Source organism: Neovison vison, chromosome 2 (genome assembly GCF_020171115.1).
Source record: "Neovison vison isolate M4711 chromosome 2, ASM_NN_V1, whole genome shotgun sequence".
NCBI lineage: Eukaryota > Metazoa > Chordata > Mammalia > Carnivora > Mustelidae > Neogale > Neogale vison.
This window is the reverse complement of record NC_058092.1, coordinates 226,195,529-226,212,192: the sequence shown is the minus strand read 5'-3', so window position 1 is coordinate 226,212,192 and position 16,664 is coordinate 226,195,529. Positions and strand designations below refer to the sequence as shown.

General features: G+C 48.1%; 1 protein-coding gene across 2 annotated transcripts in view; it reads left to right on the top strand.

Moving 5' to 3' along the window:
- The first annotated feature begins 514 nt into the window (after positions 1-514).
- Positions 515-16,664, top strand: part of GFRA1 (GDNF family receptor alpha 1) — a 216,362-nt gene continuing 200,212 nt past the window's right edge. For both annotated transcript variants that reach the window (XM_044240597.1, XM_044240596.1), the window contains exons 1-3: positions 515-696; positions 1,544-1,837; positions 3,058-3,141. In XM_044240597.1, the coding sequence (XP_044096532.1) occupies positions 657-696; positions 1,544-1,837; positions 3,058-3,141 (418 nt within the window). In that variant the 5' untranslated portion in view covers positions 515-656. The remainder of the gene's footprint in view (positions 697-1,543; positions 1,838-3,057; positions 3,142-16,664) is intronic.

The window sequence follows — 16,664 nt, the reverse complement described above, 5'->3', positions numbered from 1 at the left end:
TCCCGGGAGAAGGGGCTTTTTCTGCGCCAGGGCTGGAGAAAGAGCTGCCGCCGCCGTGTGCTTCGACTCCCGGCAGCTGCTGGCTCCGCTCGCAGCGCTCGGAAAGTAACGTTATTTATTTATTTGCTTGCGTTCAGCCTTTTGGGTTGGACCCGATTGACACTCCTTGGACTTTGGGAGCTGGCGTCCGACCTCTCCAGCTCCTACCCTGCCCTTGCGGGCGGCTCCCCGGAATACACGTACATGCCCCCCCCCGTGCCCCCTCCTGCGCCCCGACCCGGTTAGGGGTGGGCCCTCACCCGGGCGCTAGAAAGTCCCCCAAGGCGGGAGCAGGGGAGGGCAGGGGGCGGGGGAGGTTCCAGCGCTCTCGGCTCTCATTTCAAAGCGCGCTCTCCCTTCCAGGTTGGGTCAGACCTGAACCCCTAAAAGCGGAACCGCCTCCCACCCTCGCGCCGGCCGCCCGCGGGGAGCTGAGTCGCCGGCGGCGGTGGTGGCGGACGGACCCGGGAGTTTCCTCTCGCACTGGATGGAGCTGAACTTTGGGCGGCCAGAGCAGCGCGGCCGTCCGGGGATTGCTGTATGCTGAGCTCCCTCGTCGATACCCAGCCGCGGCTCGGGATTTTTGGGGGGGCGGGGACCAGCTGCGCGCCGGCACCATGTTCCTGGCGACCTTGTACTTCGCGCTGCCGCTCCTGGGTAAGTCGAGGCCGCCTCTAGCTTCCTAACCCGCTGAGTCTTTCCGAGGGGATACTCGGGGCAGCCCCCAACCCCCCAACTGCAGCGCGGTTGCGTGGGTGTGGGAGGGCGAAGTTTCGTTTTGGGGAAGGGGATCTTGAATCCTCAGCACCCTAGGCTTGGGAGGCGGTGATGGCGCGGCACTTGCCCGCAGCTTTTTGTGCTTGGTTTTAATTTTCTGTGCTTTGTAATGGTCAATCCTGGCGGAGAGTTAAGGGGTCCGAGCCCCTCCAGCTCCGGGATCAGCGCTCCTTGCGAGTGCTGGGAGCTCTCGGAGGAGCAGTGGGCAGGTGGGGTGTGGGCGAGCATTGGACCGGGAGAGCAAACTTCGAAGGGAAAACTTTTCCCCGAACAGTGTCTGAGCGCTCCCCGCCCGGCGGACCGCGGACCAGGACTCGCCCGCCCCGCGCCCCGCGCCCCGCGCCCCGCGCCGGGTCCGCAGTGGCCCTCCTCTTCGGAAAGCCCCCGGCTTCCGTCGGGCGGGGCCGAGCCAGCGGCTCCGGGAGACCCAGCAGCTGCTCCGGCCGGGCTGCCCCGGGAGCGGCGGGGCGGGCACGCGCGGCGGGCAGCGCGCGCTCGGGGGGCAACCCGCAAACAGCCCGCAAAGCCACGCCGGGCGGAGGTTGGCGTTGCAGGGAGCGCCGGGGCCGGAGGTCCCGGGGCGGGCAAATGAGTCCCCGGCGTAGAGGGGCGGGCCCGCGGGCGGCGCAGGGCACCCCAGAAGCCGGGGGAGGCACGCGCCCTCCCGGCAGCGGGAGGCTCCGGGTCCTGGACCGCCGCCCTCACGCTCCCCCACCTCCTCCCGCAGACGTGCTGCTGTCGGCCGAGGTGAGCGGCGGGGACCGCCTGGACTGTGTGAAAGCCAGCGACCAGTGCCTCAAGGAGCAGAGCTGCAGCACCAAGTACCGCACGCTGAGGCAGTGCGTGGCGGGCAAGGAGACCAACTTCAGCCTGACGTCCGGCCTGGAGGCCAAGGACGAGTGCCGCAGTGCCATGGAGGCCCTCAAGCAGAAGTCGCTCTACAACTGCCGCTGCAAGCGGGGTATGAAGAAGGAGAAGAACTGCCTGCGCATCTACTGGAGCATGTACCAGAGCCTGCAGGGTACGCGCCGACCGTCCTGGCCCCCCACCCCCATCTCTCGCCCCCACCCCACAAAGGCAGGCGGCGGGCCCCTCAGCCGGGCCCGCTGACCTCATCCTCTCCTCGCTTCTCCCCAGCTGCAGAATGAGGACCTTTCATTGGCCCCCAGGGACAGCGGCAGCTGGTGTTTGCTGCCTCCGGAGCAGCACTGTGGGGGCCTGGTTGTTGGAAAACCCGTTGGGGAGGGGACACCCCCGGCCCCCGCTGACCTCTCTGAAACCTGGTCAGAGCATCCGAGTAGGAGCCCGTTTAAGGACAGGGCAGGAACTCACAACTTCTCTCCAAGGAGAGCTTCAGAGGATGAGCACACAAAGACTTGCCCTGAATCGTGTCCCCAGTTTCTCCCCTTTCTTCTTCCCTTCTAGCTACTCTGACATAAGATAAAGAATTAAGAATAAAAGGTCCACTAGGCTCTATTTTATCTTTACCCTCCTCAAACCCGATCAAAGGCAGATGTGTGAAAAACCATTTGTCGTCTTAGATTAGCTGAGTCTTGAGCCAGCTGATGTGGTTCAACCTTGGTTAACACAGAAGTGGCTTTGAGAGAAAAAGGACCACTTGTCACAAGCATCCATTCCAATGGGAATTTTTTGGTCCTTGTGTGCCAGAGGTGGCTAGTGTTTGTAAATGTAACACAGATGTCCAGGGCATTCATTCTCCCCTGAGACACCAAACATTTGTTAACATACAGATTTGACCTTTCTGCTGCCTCTTGCTCCAGAACCTATTACAAACCTATTTCAGAGACTGTTGAATAACCAGCACCAGGGCTTTTCTGGCACCCTGCTGTGTTGAGGAGCATAGAAATGGGGGCCCTCTTTTGGGTCACTTTTCTTCCATTGGCTCCCGGAGGTAAGCTGGGCCGGTGACATCACTGGTTCCTTCCTCTCTTATTTCATTCCTTTGCAAAGAGTGGGAGAGTTTTCTGGCAAGATCAGGCTGGGTTGCTCTCCAGTGTTTTCATGGCACTCTGGGGAGAGGAAGGACAACAAAGGCAGAGGGAATGCAAAATAACCATAGCCAAATAGATGCATTTAAGACCTTGGAAAGTTTCGGCATCTTTTTGTTGCACAATCATAACATCATTAGAATTTAGATTCAGTTAAAAAAAAAAAAAAAAGAAAACCACTCTGAAATATGTCTGCTTTCCGATCTAAGCCCCATCTTCCTGTTGTTTTTAGGAAATGATCTGCTTGAAGATTCCCCTTACGAGCCAGTTAACAGCAGATTGTCTGATATATTCCGGGTGGTCCCATTCATACCAGGTAAGCAGATTCATGCCTCCACTCGGATGCCTTTGCCTGCTTGAAATCCATTGGGTTGCATTCTCTCCGGCTCTCAGAGAGCGTCTAAGTAGATAGTTGAATGGCACAGCGTTTCTGGGAAATTAGAAATAGGATGAAGATAATGAAGCGGCAGAATGCCTAGAGATGATTGTATGACTTGAAAGTAATTCTAAATGAAGTAATGTGGTGTGTGGTTATTTGAAAGAGGTTGGAGGGAGGTGACTCCGTTGAATTTTTTTTCCACGTTGAAATACGATTGGCTGCCTCATGCATAGGGACTTCTGTCTGTAGGTGGCAATCATACTCCCTTCTTGCTATGTACCATTCACAGAGCCTCCCTGCAGATGGGATCTGTCAATGATGCTACTTACTTTCTGAGACTTCTGAAGATAATCTTAGATTGTTGAGGAATTTCGGATGGACTCAGTTGTCTGACTTTGATTGAAAAGGTTCAGCTCTACCATTTGTTAACAATTCTATTTTTAATTTGTCCTGAGCAAATGTGTGCATGTCTCAGAGACGGTATTATTGCCTCATTGGTCCTTTACAAAGTGGTCTTGCTTCCCTTGGTTTGTTTTATCTGTCTTTGCAATTCTACATTTGTTTTGGAAGTGAACTTAGTTTCAGAATTAAGGTTTTTGTAACACTGGGGTTCAGACAGCCCCATAAATAATGAACAAGGCAGTAATTTCTCTTAATGACATTCAGATTCCAGACTGATGTTGTCTTTATTTGTTTACACTTAAGACATTTCCTCAAGTATATACAGCCATCACAAATGAGGCGCTTCGTTGGCGGTTGTACGTGGTGGTGAATGTTGAATTCTGTGAGATGATGGTTTGTTATGGGTGAGAGTGTTCTGGTGTTCTCAATGTTTTCTGTTTTCCTGCAGAAACCCATAGAACTAAGGAAGTATGTAAATACTGATATTATGTGTCGGTGTATTTATATACATTTCATTCACTCACAAACACCCACTGAGTACCCACTACGTTCCAGCCATTGGGATTTTGGCAGTAAGCCAGACAGATGTCGCCTCTGCCCTCCTGAATCTCAGAGACAGCCAGCAGCTGCATTTATTTGAGCCCCTATTATATTCTAGGCACTGTGTTAAGAACTTTTTTTTTAAAAAGATTTTATTTATTATTTATTTGAGAGAGAGAGAGAGAGAGAGAGAGGCAAAGAACAGAAGGAGAGGGACAAGCAGACTCTGCACTGAGCATTGAGCCCCGTGTAGGGCTCCATTTCAAGACCCCAAGGTCACGATTTCAGTGGAGATCACAAGTCAGTTACTTAACTGATTGAGCCACCCAGGCGCCCCTGTGTTAACTTTTTATCATTAACTTAGATAATAATCTTCGTATGCTTCTGAAGTATTATTATTTCCATTTTAAGAATGAAGCAGTGGAGGCAGCGTGAAGTTAGGAAACCAGTCAGATCACAAAGCTCGTGATGAAGGAAACCAGAATTTAAACCCAGATTTGTTTGATTCTAAGTGTTTGTGACACCCACCCCTTGCTACCCAGAATGTGGTCTTTTCAGCAGTGGCATGGCCATCATCTGGGAGATGGTTAAAGGTGTGGAATTTCAGGCTCCATCCCAGACTTACTGAATCAGAATTTAGGTTTTAAGAAGACCGCTGGTCCGGGTTCTTGATATACACATGAAGCCTAAGAAGCATTCCTCTACATTATTCTGTTTGGGGTTCAGAGGAGGGGTGTGTGTGTGTGTGTGTGTGTGTGCGCGCGCGCATTGGTCTAAGATGTGTGTTTTGGATTAAGATATACTGGTGTAAGTTTAGTATCAGAGGCATTCATATATTATCCAAATGATGCTGATAATTTCCACCCCAGAGCCCTCCTAATACTCCCTCCCTGGGGAGCTGGGGCAGTGTCTCATGTACCAGAGGAAAAAATGCACGGACCCATCTGAGCTGGGATGGGATGTGGTCCATGGCGTATCAGAAGTGAACCTGGCCTTCCTGATGCTTGAAGGGCAGAGCCTCTTGCCTGCTGCCTGTCCCTGGAAGCCTTACTCTTTAGTCTTTGTGCTGATGCTTAGAGGGCTCCGAGCCTTTCTGTGGACAGTGAGAGTGAGGACGCAGGCAAGGAGGGAGGCTCATTTGGGTTTTAATTTCAGAACTTCTGTGGACTATAGGACTGCAACAGACTCATTTTCCCTTTCTGGTGCTCTCTTTTCTTGGTATAATGAGACCATGGGTATAAATAATCTCTAGGCCTAACAGCTCATGATTCTGAGGGAAGATTTGAGGTCACCTCCAGAACCCATTCACTGTGCTCTTCAATTGTGTTTTCAATCCTTGCATGCATTCTACAGTTAAAATGGCTTGGTCAGTCTAAGATACCCCTGGGTTGTCTGAATTTCTTCTATGAGCACCAGGAATTCTTCTGCATATGGACCAAGTTTCGCTCATTCATTTTCCTGATCCCTTTATCAGCCAGACTTCTTTTCTTAGCAAATATGACCCTGACTTTGTGAGACCTGTCCTGCTGAGAACCCAGAAGTCATAATGAATTAATTAGAGCCAGGAAGGCCTTGTCTGGAGCTACATTTTATCTCTCAAGGGCATTGAATTTAGGTTCCAGCACTGGTGAGCTTTGACCTCTGACAGGGACGGTGTTCCCTAAGTGGGTCTAGGAAAGCCAGATGGAACCTTGAGAGGTTTTAAGTCATTGAATAATGCATATTATCCAGTTTGGCATTTGTAGGGTAGGGAAGGACAGAGGAGCGGGATGATAAATGTTGCTTTTTGTGGTTTGATTCTAAGTTTCTAGAACATCTCCCCTGTCTTGAAAATCTCTCTGAGGAAACCAGGACAACAGGGCCTCTGCCTTTTACAGATATGGTAGCAATCAGAGTTTCCATATTTGGGTTTCTTTGCCCAATGTGAAGTGAATGTTTATCCACATACATTAAGTATGAGCTGAATCGTCTCACTGAACAAGACCTGTTTGACATTCTCGTGTTTCCATTTTCTTTAGACTCCTCAAAGCCACTGCCATCTTTGCCATTGTTTGGTTGATCAGCAGTTAAAAAGCCATATTGAGGTGCTGTCAGGGGCCTGGCAGGAACAAGGAAGGGAACAAAAATGAGATAGAGTCTCAAACCTGTCACCTCTGTTCTGAAGCCTGAGCTGCAGGAAGGAAATCAAACAGCCTTGTCAGGCGAGAATTGGGGAATTGCGGTGCCACAGCCTCGGTGGAAATGTGTCGGTGGAAGCGTTTGGCCTTGAAATCAGTTTTAAGGGCTCCAGGAGGGGCCTTCGTTGTGAGTTGATGCCAGCATCATTTTTAGGGGTCTCAAAGAGGAAGATCCAGGATGTGAGCGGAAGTATGCAAAGGAAAGAGGGAGCCAGTGCGAGAGGATGTCGGGGGAGAGGAGAGAATATGGAAAAGGGTCTGGGGAGCCAAAAGGGCAGAGCGGTGTGGGCACACGGAGGCTCCGAGGATAAAGCCACCACATCTGTTTCACATCTGCCATGACTCTGTGCTCTTTAACCTTGCCTTTTCCTCTTTGTGCAGGTTCTAGAAGCAGCAAGAAGTAAATAGTGATTTGAAAGGGAGACGAACCTGTTGGCCATGTTTTTTGGACTCTCTGGAGGGAGAGTGCAAAGTAGAAAGAAATTTTGAAAGCACAGCGGGTGCCAAGAAGAGCCTGAGGATAGGGGGTCAGAGGGGAATATAAGCACCTTATAAGGATGTAAGCACCAGGGGAAAAAAGAGGGCTCCGGGGTTTAAAAGTATTGACTGGGAGGTTGGATTTTGTAGAAAAGTGTCAAGAGAGGACAGACCTTTTTCAGAAATAACCGGAGCCAATGGTATGGCAAACAAGAAGCAATAGGGATGTGGGGAAAGAGGGATATTAGGATTTGGATATTAGGATACTAGGAATGGCTTAGACTCTCCAAGAAGCCATCGGATCTTGACATGGGTGCTCATGCAGTTGGAAATCATTTGCTTCAGGAGGAGATGCCCCTGAACACTCTTTTGAGTGTGACCCCTTTTTCTGAATGATGCTGTGAATCATTAGCCATGTTTAGCATTTCTGTTTTAAAGTGCCATCGTACTTAGGTCACTACGTGAAAAAAAAAATAGGTTTCTTAAAAATTTTACATGTTGAAGAAGACTGTGATAAGGTCCTATCGGACAAGAGAGAAGTGTTGGTAAATTCCAGCTGCTGGGGTGTGTAGTGGTCCTTTGCCTTCCACTCAGCTCTCCAAAGCCCCTCTAATCATGTTGTCCAATAGGTGAGAATCTCTGTTGGTCCCTTGGTTCCTGTTCTGGCCTATGTCGCCTGTTCTGGCCTCCCCAGGCCGGCTCGTTCCCACCATTCTTCTCTAAGCCCCATCACCCGCTGTTCCCTCAAGCTCACTGAGCAGTCCATTTCCCAAGCATTTCATGTGTCTTTGCCTTCCTGTGCCTTTGCTCATGCTCTTGCCTCTGATAGGGAAGTTGCTGTTAGTTCCCCGAGACCTAGATCCATTTTCCTTTCTGGGGGCCATGCGGGAGTTTCCCCCAGAAAGGCACTTCCACTTAAGACACTTATGTGCTGCATTTTGTTCTTGTCTTTACGATAGCTGTTGATCACGGGGTATCGAGGGGACTTATGTATGTGTCTGTCTTTCCCACTGGAAAGTTGGGGGACCTGCTTGCTATGTGGGGTGTATGCTCAGCCTGGAGCCTTCCTCCTGGTTCTGAGTAGTCATCCCATTAACCACGGGTGTTTGAATATCAGAGAAGGGTCGTAGAGAACTAGTCTAACCTTTTGCTTTTATAGAGTTGAAGCTCAGAGAGGGAAAGTGACTGGCCAGGGACACAGCCCTTGATAGCCTTCCTAGAACCTTTGCTAGAACATGGCAATGCCTTCGGGGAGGCCAGTGTTAGCCTCTTTCTGTTCTGCGTGCTCTCTGGACACATTTCATCCATTCCTGGGACTGCCGCTGCCACTTACACGGGCGACTCCGTGCCTGCCCTCCTGTTCCAGCCTCTCCTGAGCTCTCAACCAGCATTTCCAGCCGAGTCCCAGAAAACTCTGCCTGGTGTATCTCAGTTATTTCAAACCCAGCACATCTACAACGGAGCTCATCACCTCTGCCCTTTTTCTCCTTACACCTTTCTCTTCCAGAACCTTCTGTCTTCCCTATGGCATTGTCTGCCTGAGTTATAGCTTCAGGGTTCCTGCCACCCTCCTCTGCCTTTCTCATTCCTTCAGGGGACCCATCACCAATACTTTTGCAGTCCTACCTGCTGTGTTTTGAGTTGCTCTCCACTCTCCATTCCCTAATTATACTCCTCTTACCTCTCACTTGAACTTTGCATTGACCTTCTTCCTGCGTCCCCAAGTCAAGTTCCTCCTAATCCAACCTGGTCTCCTCACTGGCAGGCCTTATCTTAGCACCCCAGTGACTTAGAAGAACTGTCTGGCTTCAGTCTTCTTCCATAGATTCTTCTACTAAGTGACCTCCCATCTCACCCCACCTGCCCTGTGCCCAAACAAGCCAGCTGACCACCTGCTGTCCCATCAGTGCCCCCGGCAGCTTTGTGCCTCCATCTCTTGGTGCATGCCAGCGCTGGAGAGAGAACACATCCTCTGGGGTCCGCCAACCTGGGTACCTCCTAGCCCTGCCCCTTCCTTCATCTTGGGCACCTCGGTTGAGCTCAGTGTGCCTCAGGCTCTTTGCACGTAGAAAGAGATGAGGATTATTCCCTTATAGGTTCTTGTGGATTTGAAGATGCTGCATGTAAAATACCCACCCAGCCCCCGAAGCATCCCAGGCCCCCAGTAAGTCTCCACCGTTCTCAATGCTCTGCCACGGCCATGCTCCCTGTTCTCTCCCTCCTGACTCCAAGCAGACCTTGCTTCCTGATCATGGAGTAACAAAGGGATGGCCATCCTGAGCCTTTGGGAAGGCTGCTCCTAAACTACCAGGGACGAAAATGAAAAATCCAGCCTTTATCTGAAGGGCCCTGGAGCCAAGTCCTGCCTCTTAATAACCCCGCTTGGGTCCTAACTTCGCTTTGGGGAAGGTCTTCTTATTCCTGCTCTGAATCCCTCTGTTCCTTTGGGCCCTGTTTCTACGCTCTGTGGTCAGAGGGGCTGGGTTGCAGCTGGTGATCCCCGGGCTGGGGGCTCTTCCTGTGCTTGCGGATTCTTGTGATCAGCTCTCCCTTCTCAGCTTGACGGATTCCCATGCTTCCAACCTCTCCTCATAAATCTGCTCTCCAACGCCCCTCATAGCAGGAAGAATTACTGCTCCCTGAGAAGGGCATGGCTTATACCTGGGAGAGGCGTCCGTCTCCACAGGCCGAGCCAAGTACACTTAACATCCCACTTTCACAGACCACTACTTTTCCTTCGAATTCTCTCCCCGTCCAGTCCCTCAGCGCCTCATTTTACTTTTTTGTAGAATAAGCAATTACAAACAGGTTTAAAAAAGGAAAAGGAATTTAAATCACCCCTAGTCACAGCTGTAAACATGTTGATATGAGACTTTCCAGAATTTTTTCCTTTATATATGAATGTGTGTGTGTTTGTGTGTGTATGTGTGTGTGTGTGTGTACTTCTTCTTCTTCTTTTTTTCTTTTTCTTTTTTTTTTTTTTTACAAAAATAAAGTCTGAGCTACACATACTTTCCGATCACCCTCATGATGACCTGAAGAATGTGTGTCTTCTTTTGTCACTGACCATGTCTCAAAGGCAAGTTTTGGTACTTAGATTAACTGACAAACTCAAGAAGTTTCATGGATAAAACAGCAGGTCAGTCCAGGGGAGAGATACTTACTGCAAAGGCCTGGATGTTCGAGGAAGGCGCGAAGGTAGAGACAGTCAAATATTTTTGCATAGCGTGACTGTAGGTCCCGTTCCCCGAAGAGCGGAGATAAAACATCGGCGAGTGACACGTAATTGGATGAACCAAAGATTGTTACAAGGTGCAGAATTATTTATAGCCGGTGGGTCTGTCCTCATTCCTTCTCCTTAGTCTTTAGAAGTGTTTCTTTCTGCCATCTCTTAACTTTTCTGCTGTCCAAACTTATTCTTGCCAGAGGATGTCCTTTCTTGGTTCTCTGGGATATAGTACCAATTAGCAAAAGAAGGTGTCAAACTTAGGATTGTTTGGTCCAAGGAGCACTGGTCTGGGAGTCAGGAGATTGGTGTCCTGCTTCCAGCCGTACCTGTCCCTAGCCAGGTGACCTTGGGCACATGTCGACACTTCCTGTAAAAGGAGAGGTGGCCACTCCTTTCATAAAATGACAGCAGTGGACTAGAATGATCTTTCACATATTTTCCTTCTTTTTCCAAGGACCTGCATATTGAATCTGGAATTATTTTAGGACTTACTGTTTTGCTCTCGAGCATTGTCTTCAGGCCAAAGAAACTTGTGATCTTGGTGTATATATATATTTCACATTAATAACACTTATAACACATGATTTATTCAATATACACCTTCCTTGAACCAGAGTGTGTTTAAAGCATCTCATTTGGATACGTGGAAGAAGATGAAACAAAGTAAAAAGTAAGTGGGAAAAATGGGGACAAGGGGAAAATGAAATAGGATAGAGAAAATGAAACAGAGTGAGCTCCGTAGACACGGTGCGTGTCAGAAGATTATATTTAGACAAATTAAATGATCAGAAGTGCCTTGTTTGCTTTACAAAGGGATAAATAAAATCACTGGGTGATAGATACAGTAGGACTTCTGGAGGTCATTCTAGTCCAATCCCTTTATTCTACTGATAAGAAAACTGAGAGTTCCATAAATTTCTAGGGCAGTAGAACATAAATTGTGCAGGATGGTGATGACAAGTAAAATTAGGTGTGTGTTTGTTTTTAAATTGATATTCAAACTCTCCACCTCCTGGCTTTCCCCCTCTTCCCCTTTAAATCATCCTTCACCTATTCAGGTCTGTGCACCCGTTGGGATGGAGGGTGAGAGCCACAGCCCTTGGCTTTAGTTAAGGGGATTGTTGTCCGTTGTTTTGGAATTGTTTCAGAACAAGGGTTAATTAATAAGTCTCTGTTTGGCAACAGGAACCAGGAGCCAGGATGTTAATTTTCATGTTTTTTTGGCCCCCTTCAGAGTCCTCTGCAAGGGAAAGTGAGAAATTATTTTTTGCTGTAAGCCCTCCCAGCCTTCAGATTAAAAAAAAAATTAATCTTTCATCTGGAATTTTTTGTTAAAGAAGCTAACCACTTCCCGTAATTTAGAGACTCAGCTAGCTGGGTCAGTGATGAAAACGAATGGGTGATTTGCATAAGGGGCTAATTTATTATGTCCCCTGGGCATTTCTTTCATCTCTTTCCATTCTAATTAATGTTCTAAGAGGGTCTATCACCATATCAGAAATTAGGGGTGAAAGCAGCCATTGTTAACCTTTATTCTTATGATTTTTTATCTTGTGTGATCTTTTAACCATTTTCTTTTCATAGCCAAGAATTTACATAGATAGGGCTGGGGAGTATGTGGAGAGGAGGTTCAGGCAGGGCTGTGCTCTTGTATGATCTTTATTCAAATAGTATGTTGTTGTAAAAAAATAAAAATGACTCGGGATAGCTCTCCAACAACAGAGGGAGTTGCAAAACATCCAGAAGCATCCAACCATGGTGCAGAATTGTTTCTAAATTTGAGTCCCCTAAAAACCTGTATAAACATGCATATACACATGCAGAATTATAGATGTATTTGTATATCTATATTGTATTTCATGTCTGAGTGTATTGATAGTGTGTGTGTGTGTGAATGTGGTTATCTGTATTATTAAAATGTGCCTCCAAAAGATCTTCCATGACATGTGTTTCAGTGGGTTCTGGCTGTGACAAAGGCAGCTGTGTGTGAGAGAGTGTGACACAGCTGAGGAAAGGCAAGAGAACAAGCAATTTCTTCGAAAATCAATTGCAATTTACTCCTACTAAATTGGCCCAAGGTCCACCCTGTCCAAGCATTAGCATATGACAGACTTTTAATCATTTGGTCAAATGGCCTATTTTTGGTCAAACCACAGTTCCCTCAGGGATTCTGCCCATCAGTCCCAGAGCTGTGTAATCTTTGGACCTGTACTCTTTTTAAAGGGGAGGTGGGTGTGGGGAAAGAGTACCCCTTAGAGTTCTATTGAGTGTCCCACACTGCCCAGCCTGTCCATGGGCATGTTTTCCTTTTGGTCCCCAACTTCACTAAAAGCTAGGTATTATCTCCGATTTCCGAGGAGGAGACCTGGGTTCAGAGAGGTTGAGTAGCTTTCTCAGGACCGCACAGCCGATGAGCAGAAGAGTTTAGATTCGCAGCTTCCTCTGGCATCTCTTTCTGCTGTTAGGTGACAAAGTTTTAAACGCAGACATGGGATCCTTTATGTGGATCTTAAAGTGAAGATATCTAGCTCCTTGTCTCCCTCCTTAATTCCCAGTTTTTCCTTCTCTGTCTTATATCTTAAAACACTGTTCGACAAAGGGTCTCCAACGTTGAAACAGAAGGCAGTATCTGTTCTTTTCATATTTATCCCTGCATTCTGTTGGGTTCTTAATTGACAACCGAAATCCAGAACACGCACGCTATTAAAACCATTCCTGCGGAACTGCAGAAATATTAACCAAAGAAGCAATTTCTGGATTGTATCTTTTTTCATTTTGGTGTGAGATGGAAGGCTTCTAAAGTAGAGCAGAATGCCTAGGGCCATTTTTTGTCATGTTGTCATATAAATAGCATTACACAGTGGCGAAGAAAGGAATACATAGTTTAGTCCCACTTTAAGGTGACCTAATATGCTATTCATTTGTCTTCCACCATGCTGGTCCCCCTTTCCTTCCTGTCCCTCTGAACGGTCTAAAAAACACCATGTCGACTGTTATTTTTGTTATCCTTTGCACATTATCGTTTGGTATACAGTTAATAATGTATGAAAATAAGTATTGATTGCATTCTTTGTCGGAACAGGCCAGCAGGTTTCTTAAAGCCCATGTTTATGAAATGTTTCATTGATCTCTGTTACTATGAGTTCCAAACAAACTCTTGATGAAGAAGAGACCAGGAAATCCATGCATTCTGGAGAGCCCTGGTTGGAACCACTGTTTTCTTGCACTCTTAAATATAGCCAGTGGCATTTTGAATGAGGAAAGGAGTGACCGGACTGAAACTCTAAGCATATTCCCAATGAGACCTCAAGAGGAATAAAAATCATAATAATTTCAATAGCTGGGAGAGGGAATGAACTAAATGTTTACATGGGATCCCTTGTCTAAGTTTTATTTAACAATAATTGTGTCTTTGTCCCACTGGATGGATAAGGAAACCAAGGTCCAAATAAGAAACTGGTCAAAGGGCACACACCTAAGAGTTGGCTGAGCCGCATTCTCATCCAGGAAGTCTGGTTCTAGAATCCATGCTGTAGCCCCCATTTGCACATAGGTAACAGGAGAGAGAATCTTGGGAAAGTTAAGTGCATAGACTACATGAAGGATTATCATGCATTTTGTACTGAGTGATGTGTATATATGTATATAGAGAGATAGAGATATACATGTAACCTCTCTATATACATAATGCATATATTTATTTTAGAATACAGAGAAGAGTTGGTCAGTTTCCATGACCTCTGTCAATTTTCAGTATTTCAGTGTGATGGAATGACATTTCTGCCAGATTCACTCATCTGATACTTATTGAGAACTTACTGTGAGCCTAGTGTGAAGCCTAGGGAATTTAAGGGTAAATAGGATCCTCTTTTTTTGTTTAGGGATAGGGATAAACAATAAAAATGAATGATGCCAAGTGGTATGCGAATGAGTAGAACTTCACCAGGCTCACAGAGAGACCCAAGGAGAGAATAAATGACTTGATGGGATTGTGGGTCAGAGGAGGTTTGCCTCCGGTGACTTGGGGCTGGGTTTTCAGACGTGGAGGGGAGTTTGGTAAAAAGGTGTGGCTGGGAAGGTATTCTGGATAGAGGCAGCTGCATGGGCAAAGGCATGGGCCACATGTCCAGGGTGCTGGCAGTAAGTCGCTTGCTGTGGCTGGAGTCCTGTGTGCCAGCGGTGGTGGGAGGAGAGCCGGGCAGAGAGGCAGGGTTGCCACGCTCACGGGCAGGCCTTTGCCTCAGCAGAACTGGAAACAGAATGATGGCCAATTTACCTTGGTATTGCTGCATTCTGAGGCTGAATCCTATGGAATTGCCATTTTTGTAGACCAGCATGGCAGAAAAGCAGAAATTGCATGTGGTTCGACTTAGTATACTTTTGTGTTGTGAAAACATACACAGGACTCTGGATGCTTCTAGGCTAGAGTATGACATAGGCCTGATGAGAATGAGTAACTTCTTATCATACGAAGTACTCTCTGGGGAAGTAACAAATGGGGCCTGCAGCACTGTGCTGTCAGCCTCAGTCCCTGGCGGATTCAGGGCAAGTGTAAGTCAGGTTCAGGCTCCTCTCTCCCAGAATTACGTTCTTCTTGGAGGGGAGGACAGAGACGCGAGGCTCCAGAATGCAAAGACCAAGTGCACACAGCTCCCCATTTAGATGCCAGAGGTGAGTAGAGGGGTCAGGAGTTAGTGAGGCTGCCTGGGCCTCACAGGGTGGTCCTGGGAAGGGGAGGGGGGGGTTGGAAGTGGGGAGCAGAGGTCAACAGAGCAGACAGGTATCAGCAGGAATGAGTGAAGGAGGCAGAGCAGTCTGGAGCCAGGCCTGAAGGGTCTTAATGATCATGGTCGGAGAGAACGTCACTGCAAATTGTTCCTTAGACATTGAGTTACCTGGTTGGGTAAAGGAGGCCTGTGGGAATGTGGACAATCTGGGACCCCCAAGAGGAATGAGTCTCCACCCCCGCTTCCACAGCCTCGCAGTCCCAACCCCAGTGCTGCCCTCTGTCCTGGGCTTGGGATGGGACAAGTGGCTCAGGCCGTCCTTCTGGCCTGCCCGGCCTCTTTGTGGCTCTTTGGAGTCCTGATGGATAGTACCTGTTTGGAAGACTCGAAGATTCGACGTGTGGGCTTGCTTATTCATTTGTTTGCTGTAGATCATTTTATTCTTCTGCTCTCTGGTCCTGTGTCTCACTTGGCTGTTTTCTGCATCAGATCCTCAACTTGCTTCAGAACCTTTTGCAAGAGAGTGTCTGAATAAAAACTCAGAGATTCTAAATGCAGGGAGTTGTCTTAATTGAAAGAGATGCCTGCTCACCCTGGGGCATGCCTGGTGAGGGAAGGATGAGGAAGGAGGGCCGCTGGGACTGCAGCCGCTAATTACTGGAGCTCACAGAGCAGGTTCTGAAGAAGTGACTGAGCTTGCTCTTGTGTCCTTTCTCGAGCCCAGGGTGTGTTTATGACATTGTTTTAATGCTATCGTTGGAGCAGGAGCAGGGAGAGATGGTGCTGCCCCTTCAGGCTGCGGCTGATCTCCGGGTAGGAACGCACCCAGGGCTGGCCAGCCCTTTCCCACATCGAGGCTCCCCAGGCAGACCCTCTGCATTCATTCCAGAGATTGGGGCGGGGTTGGGGAGGGGCAGGAGATGAGGTCCTGGTGATCCTGGGAAATTATGAAATATGGAAGAGCCGTGGTAAAGAGCAGAAGTCTCGGGGGGTGAAACACACCCAGATTGGAGCTCCACATTCACAGAACCCACGAGCTATGGGACTAAGGGTGAAAGGTAACTCACTCCGTTCTATGTTCTGTATCTGAAGATAGGGATAATGATAGTATCCGATTCATAAGGTTATTGGAGGGAACACTTAGCATGAGTGCTCGGAAGTGCCTAGCAAATGGTGGCCGACTGACTGCCTCTCTCTGCTTTTAATGTGCACACGAGCTCCCCTCTTCCTCCTCTCCCGGTTTATTCGCGTGAAACAGGAAGAGGAGATGATTTGAGTGGATGTAGATCTCTTCTGCTCGGAGAAAAATAAAAGGAGAAAGAGAGGGACACATCAGTAACCATCCCTCAAATGAAGGTCACTGATTCAGTTTAGTCCAAAACATGGATCCTCTCTACTCAGATAAAAGGAGTCATGCTCCTTACTTACAAGGTCTCTTACACAGACCTTACTCTGTGTCCGGCACTGTGCTGGCTGCTGGGAAGGTGGTCGAGAGCCTGAAAGAAAGTTCAGGGAAGACTGGAATGCCATGGAGGGGGGTGGGGTGGGGGCAGAGAAGGAAAAGATGAAGGGAACTTGATGGATGACAGAAAGTTCTAGAAGGAGGGGGCAGGGATGACTGCAGTGCAGGGATGTGGGGAGTGGATTCCAGGTGAGCCAAGGCACATGGGTGGGAAAAGTAAAGGTGTTCACCCAGCATGGAAAGTTTATATTGGATATGCTAGCTTTGTGTTGAGCAGATGTGACTGTGGTGAAAACCTAGTGGGAATTATTATTATTATTATTCTCAAGAATGTTTAAAAAATGTAATGTTCGCAAACAAAGTAGAAATAGTCGAAGCATTGTTTTCTATTAGCGGTATAGGGTTCACTGGCTATGGGTACTTTTTCATTCTTGTCTTCCAAATTG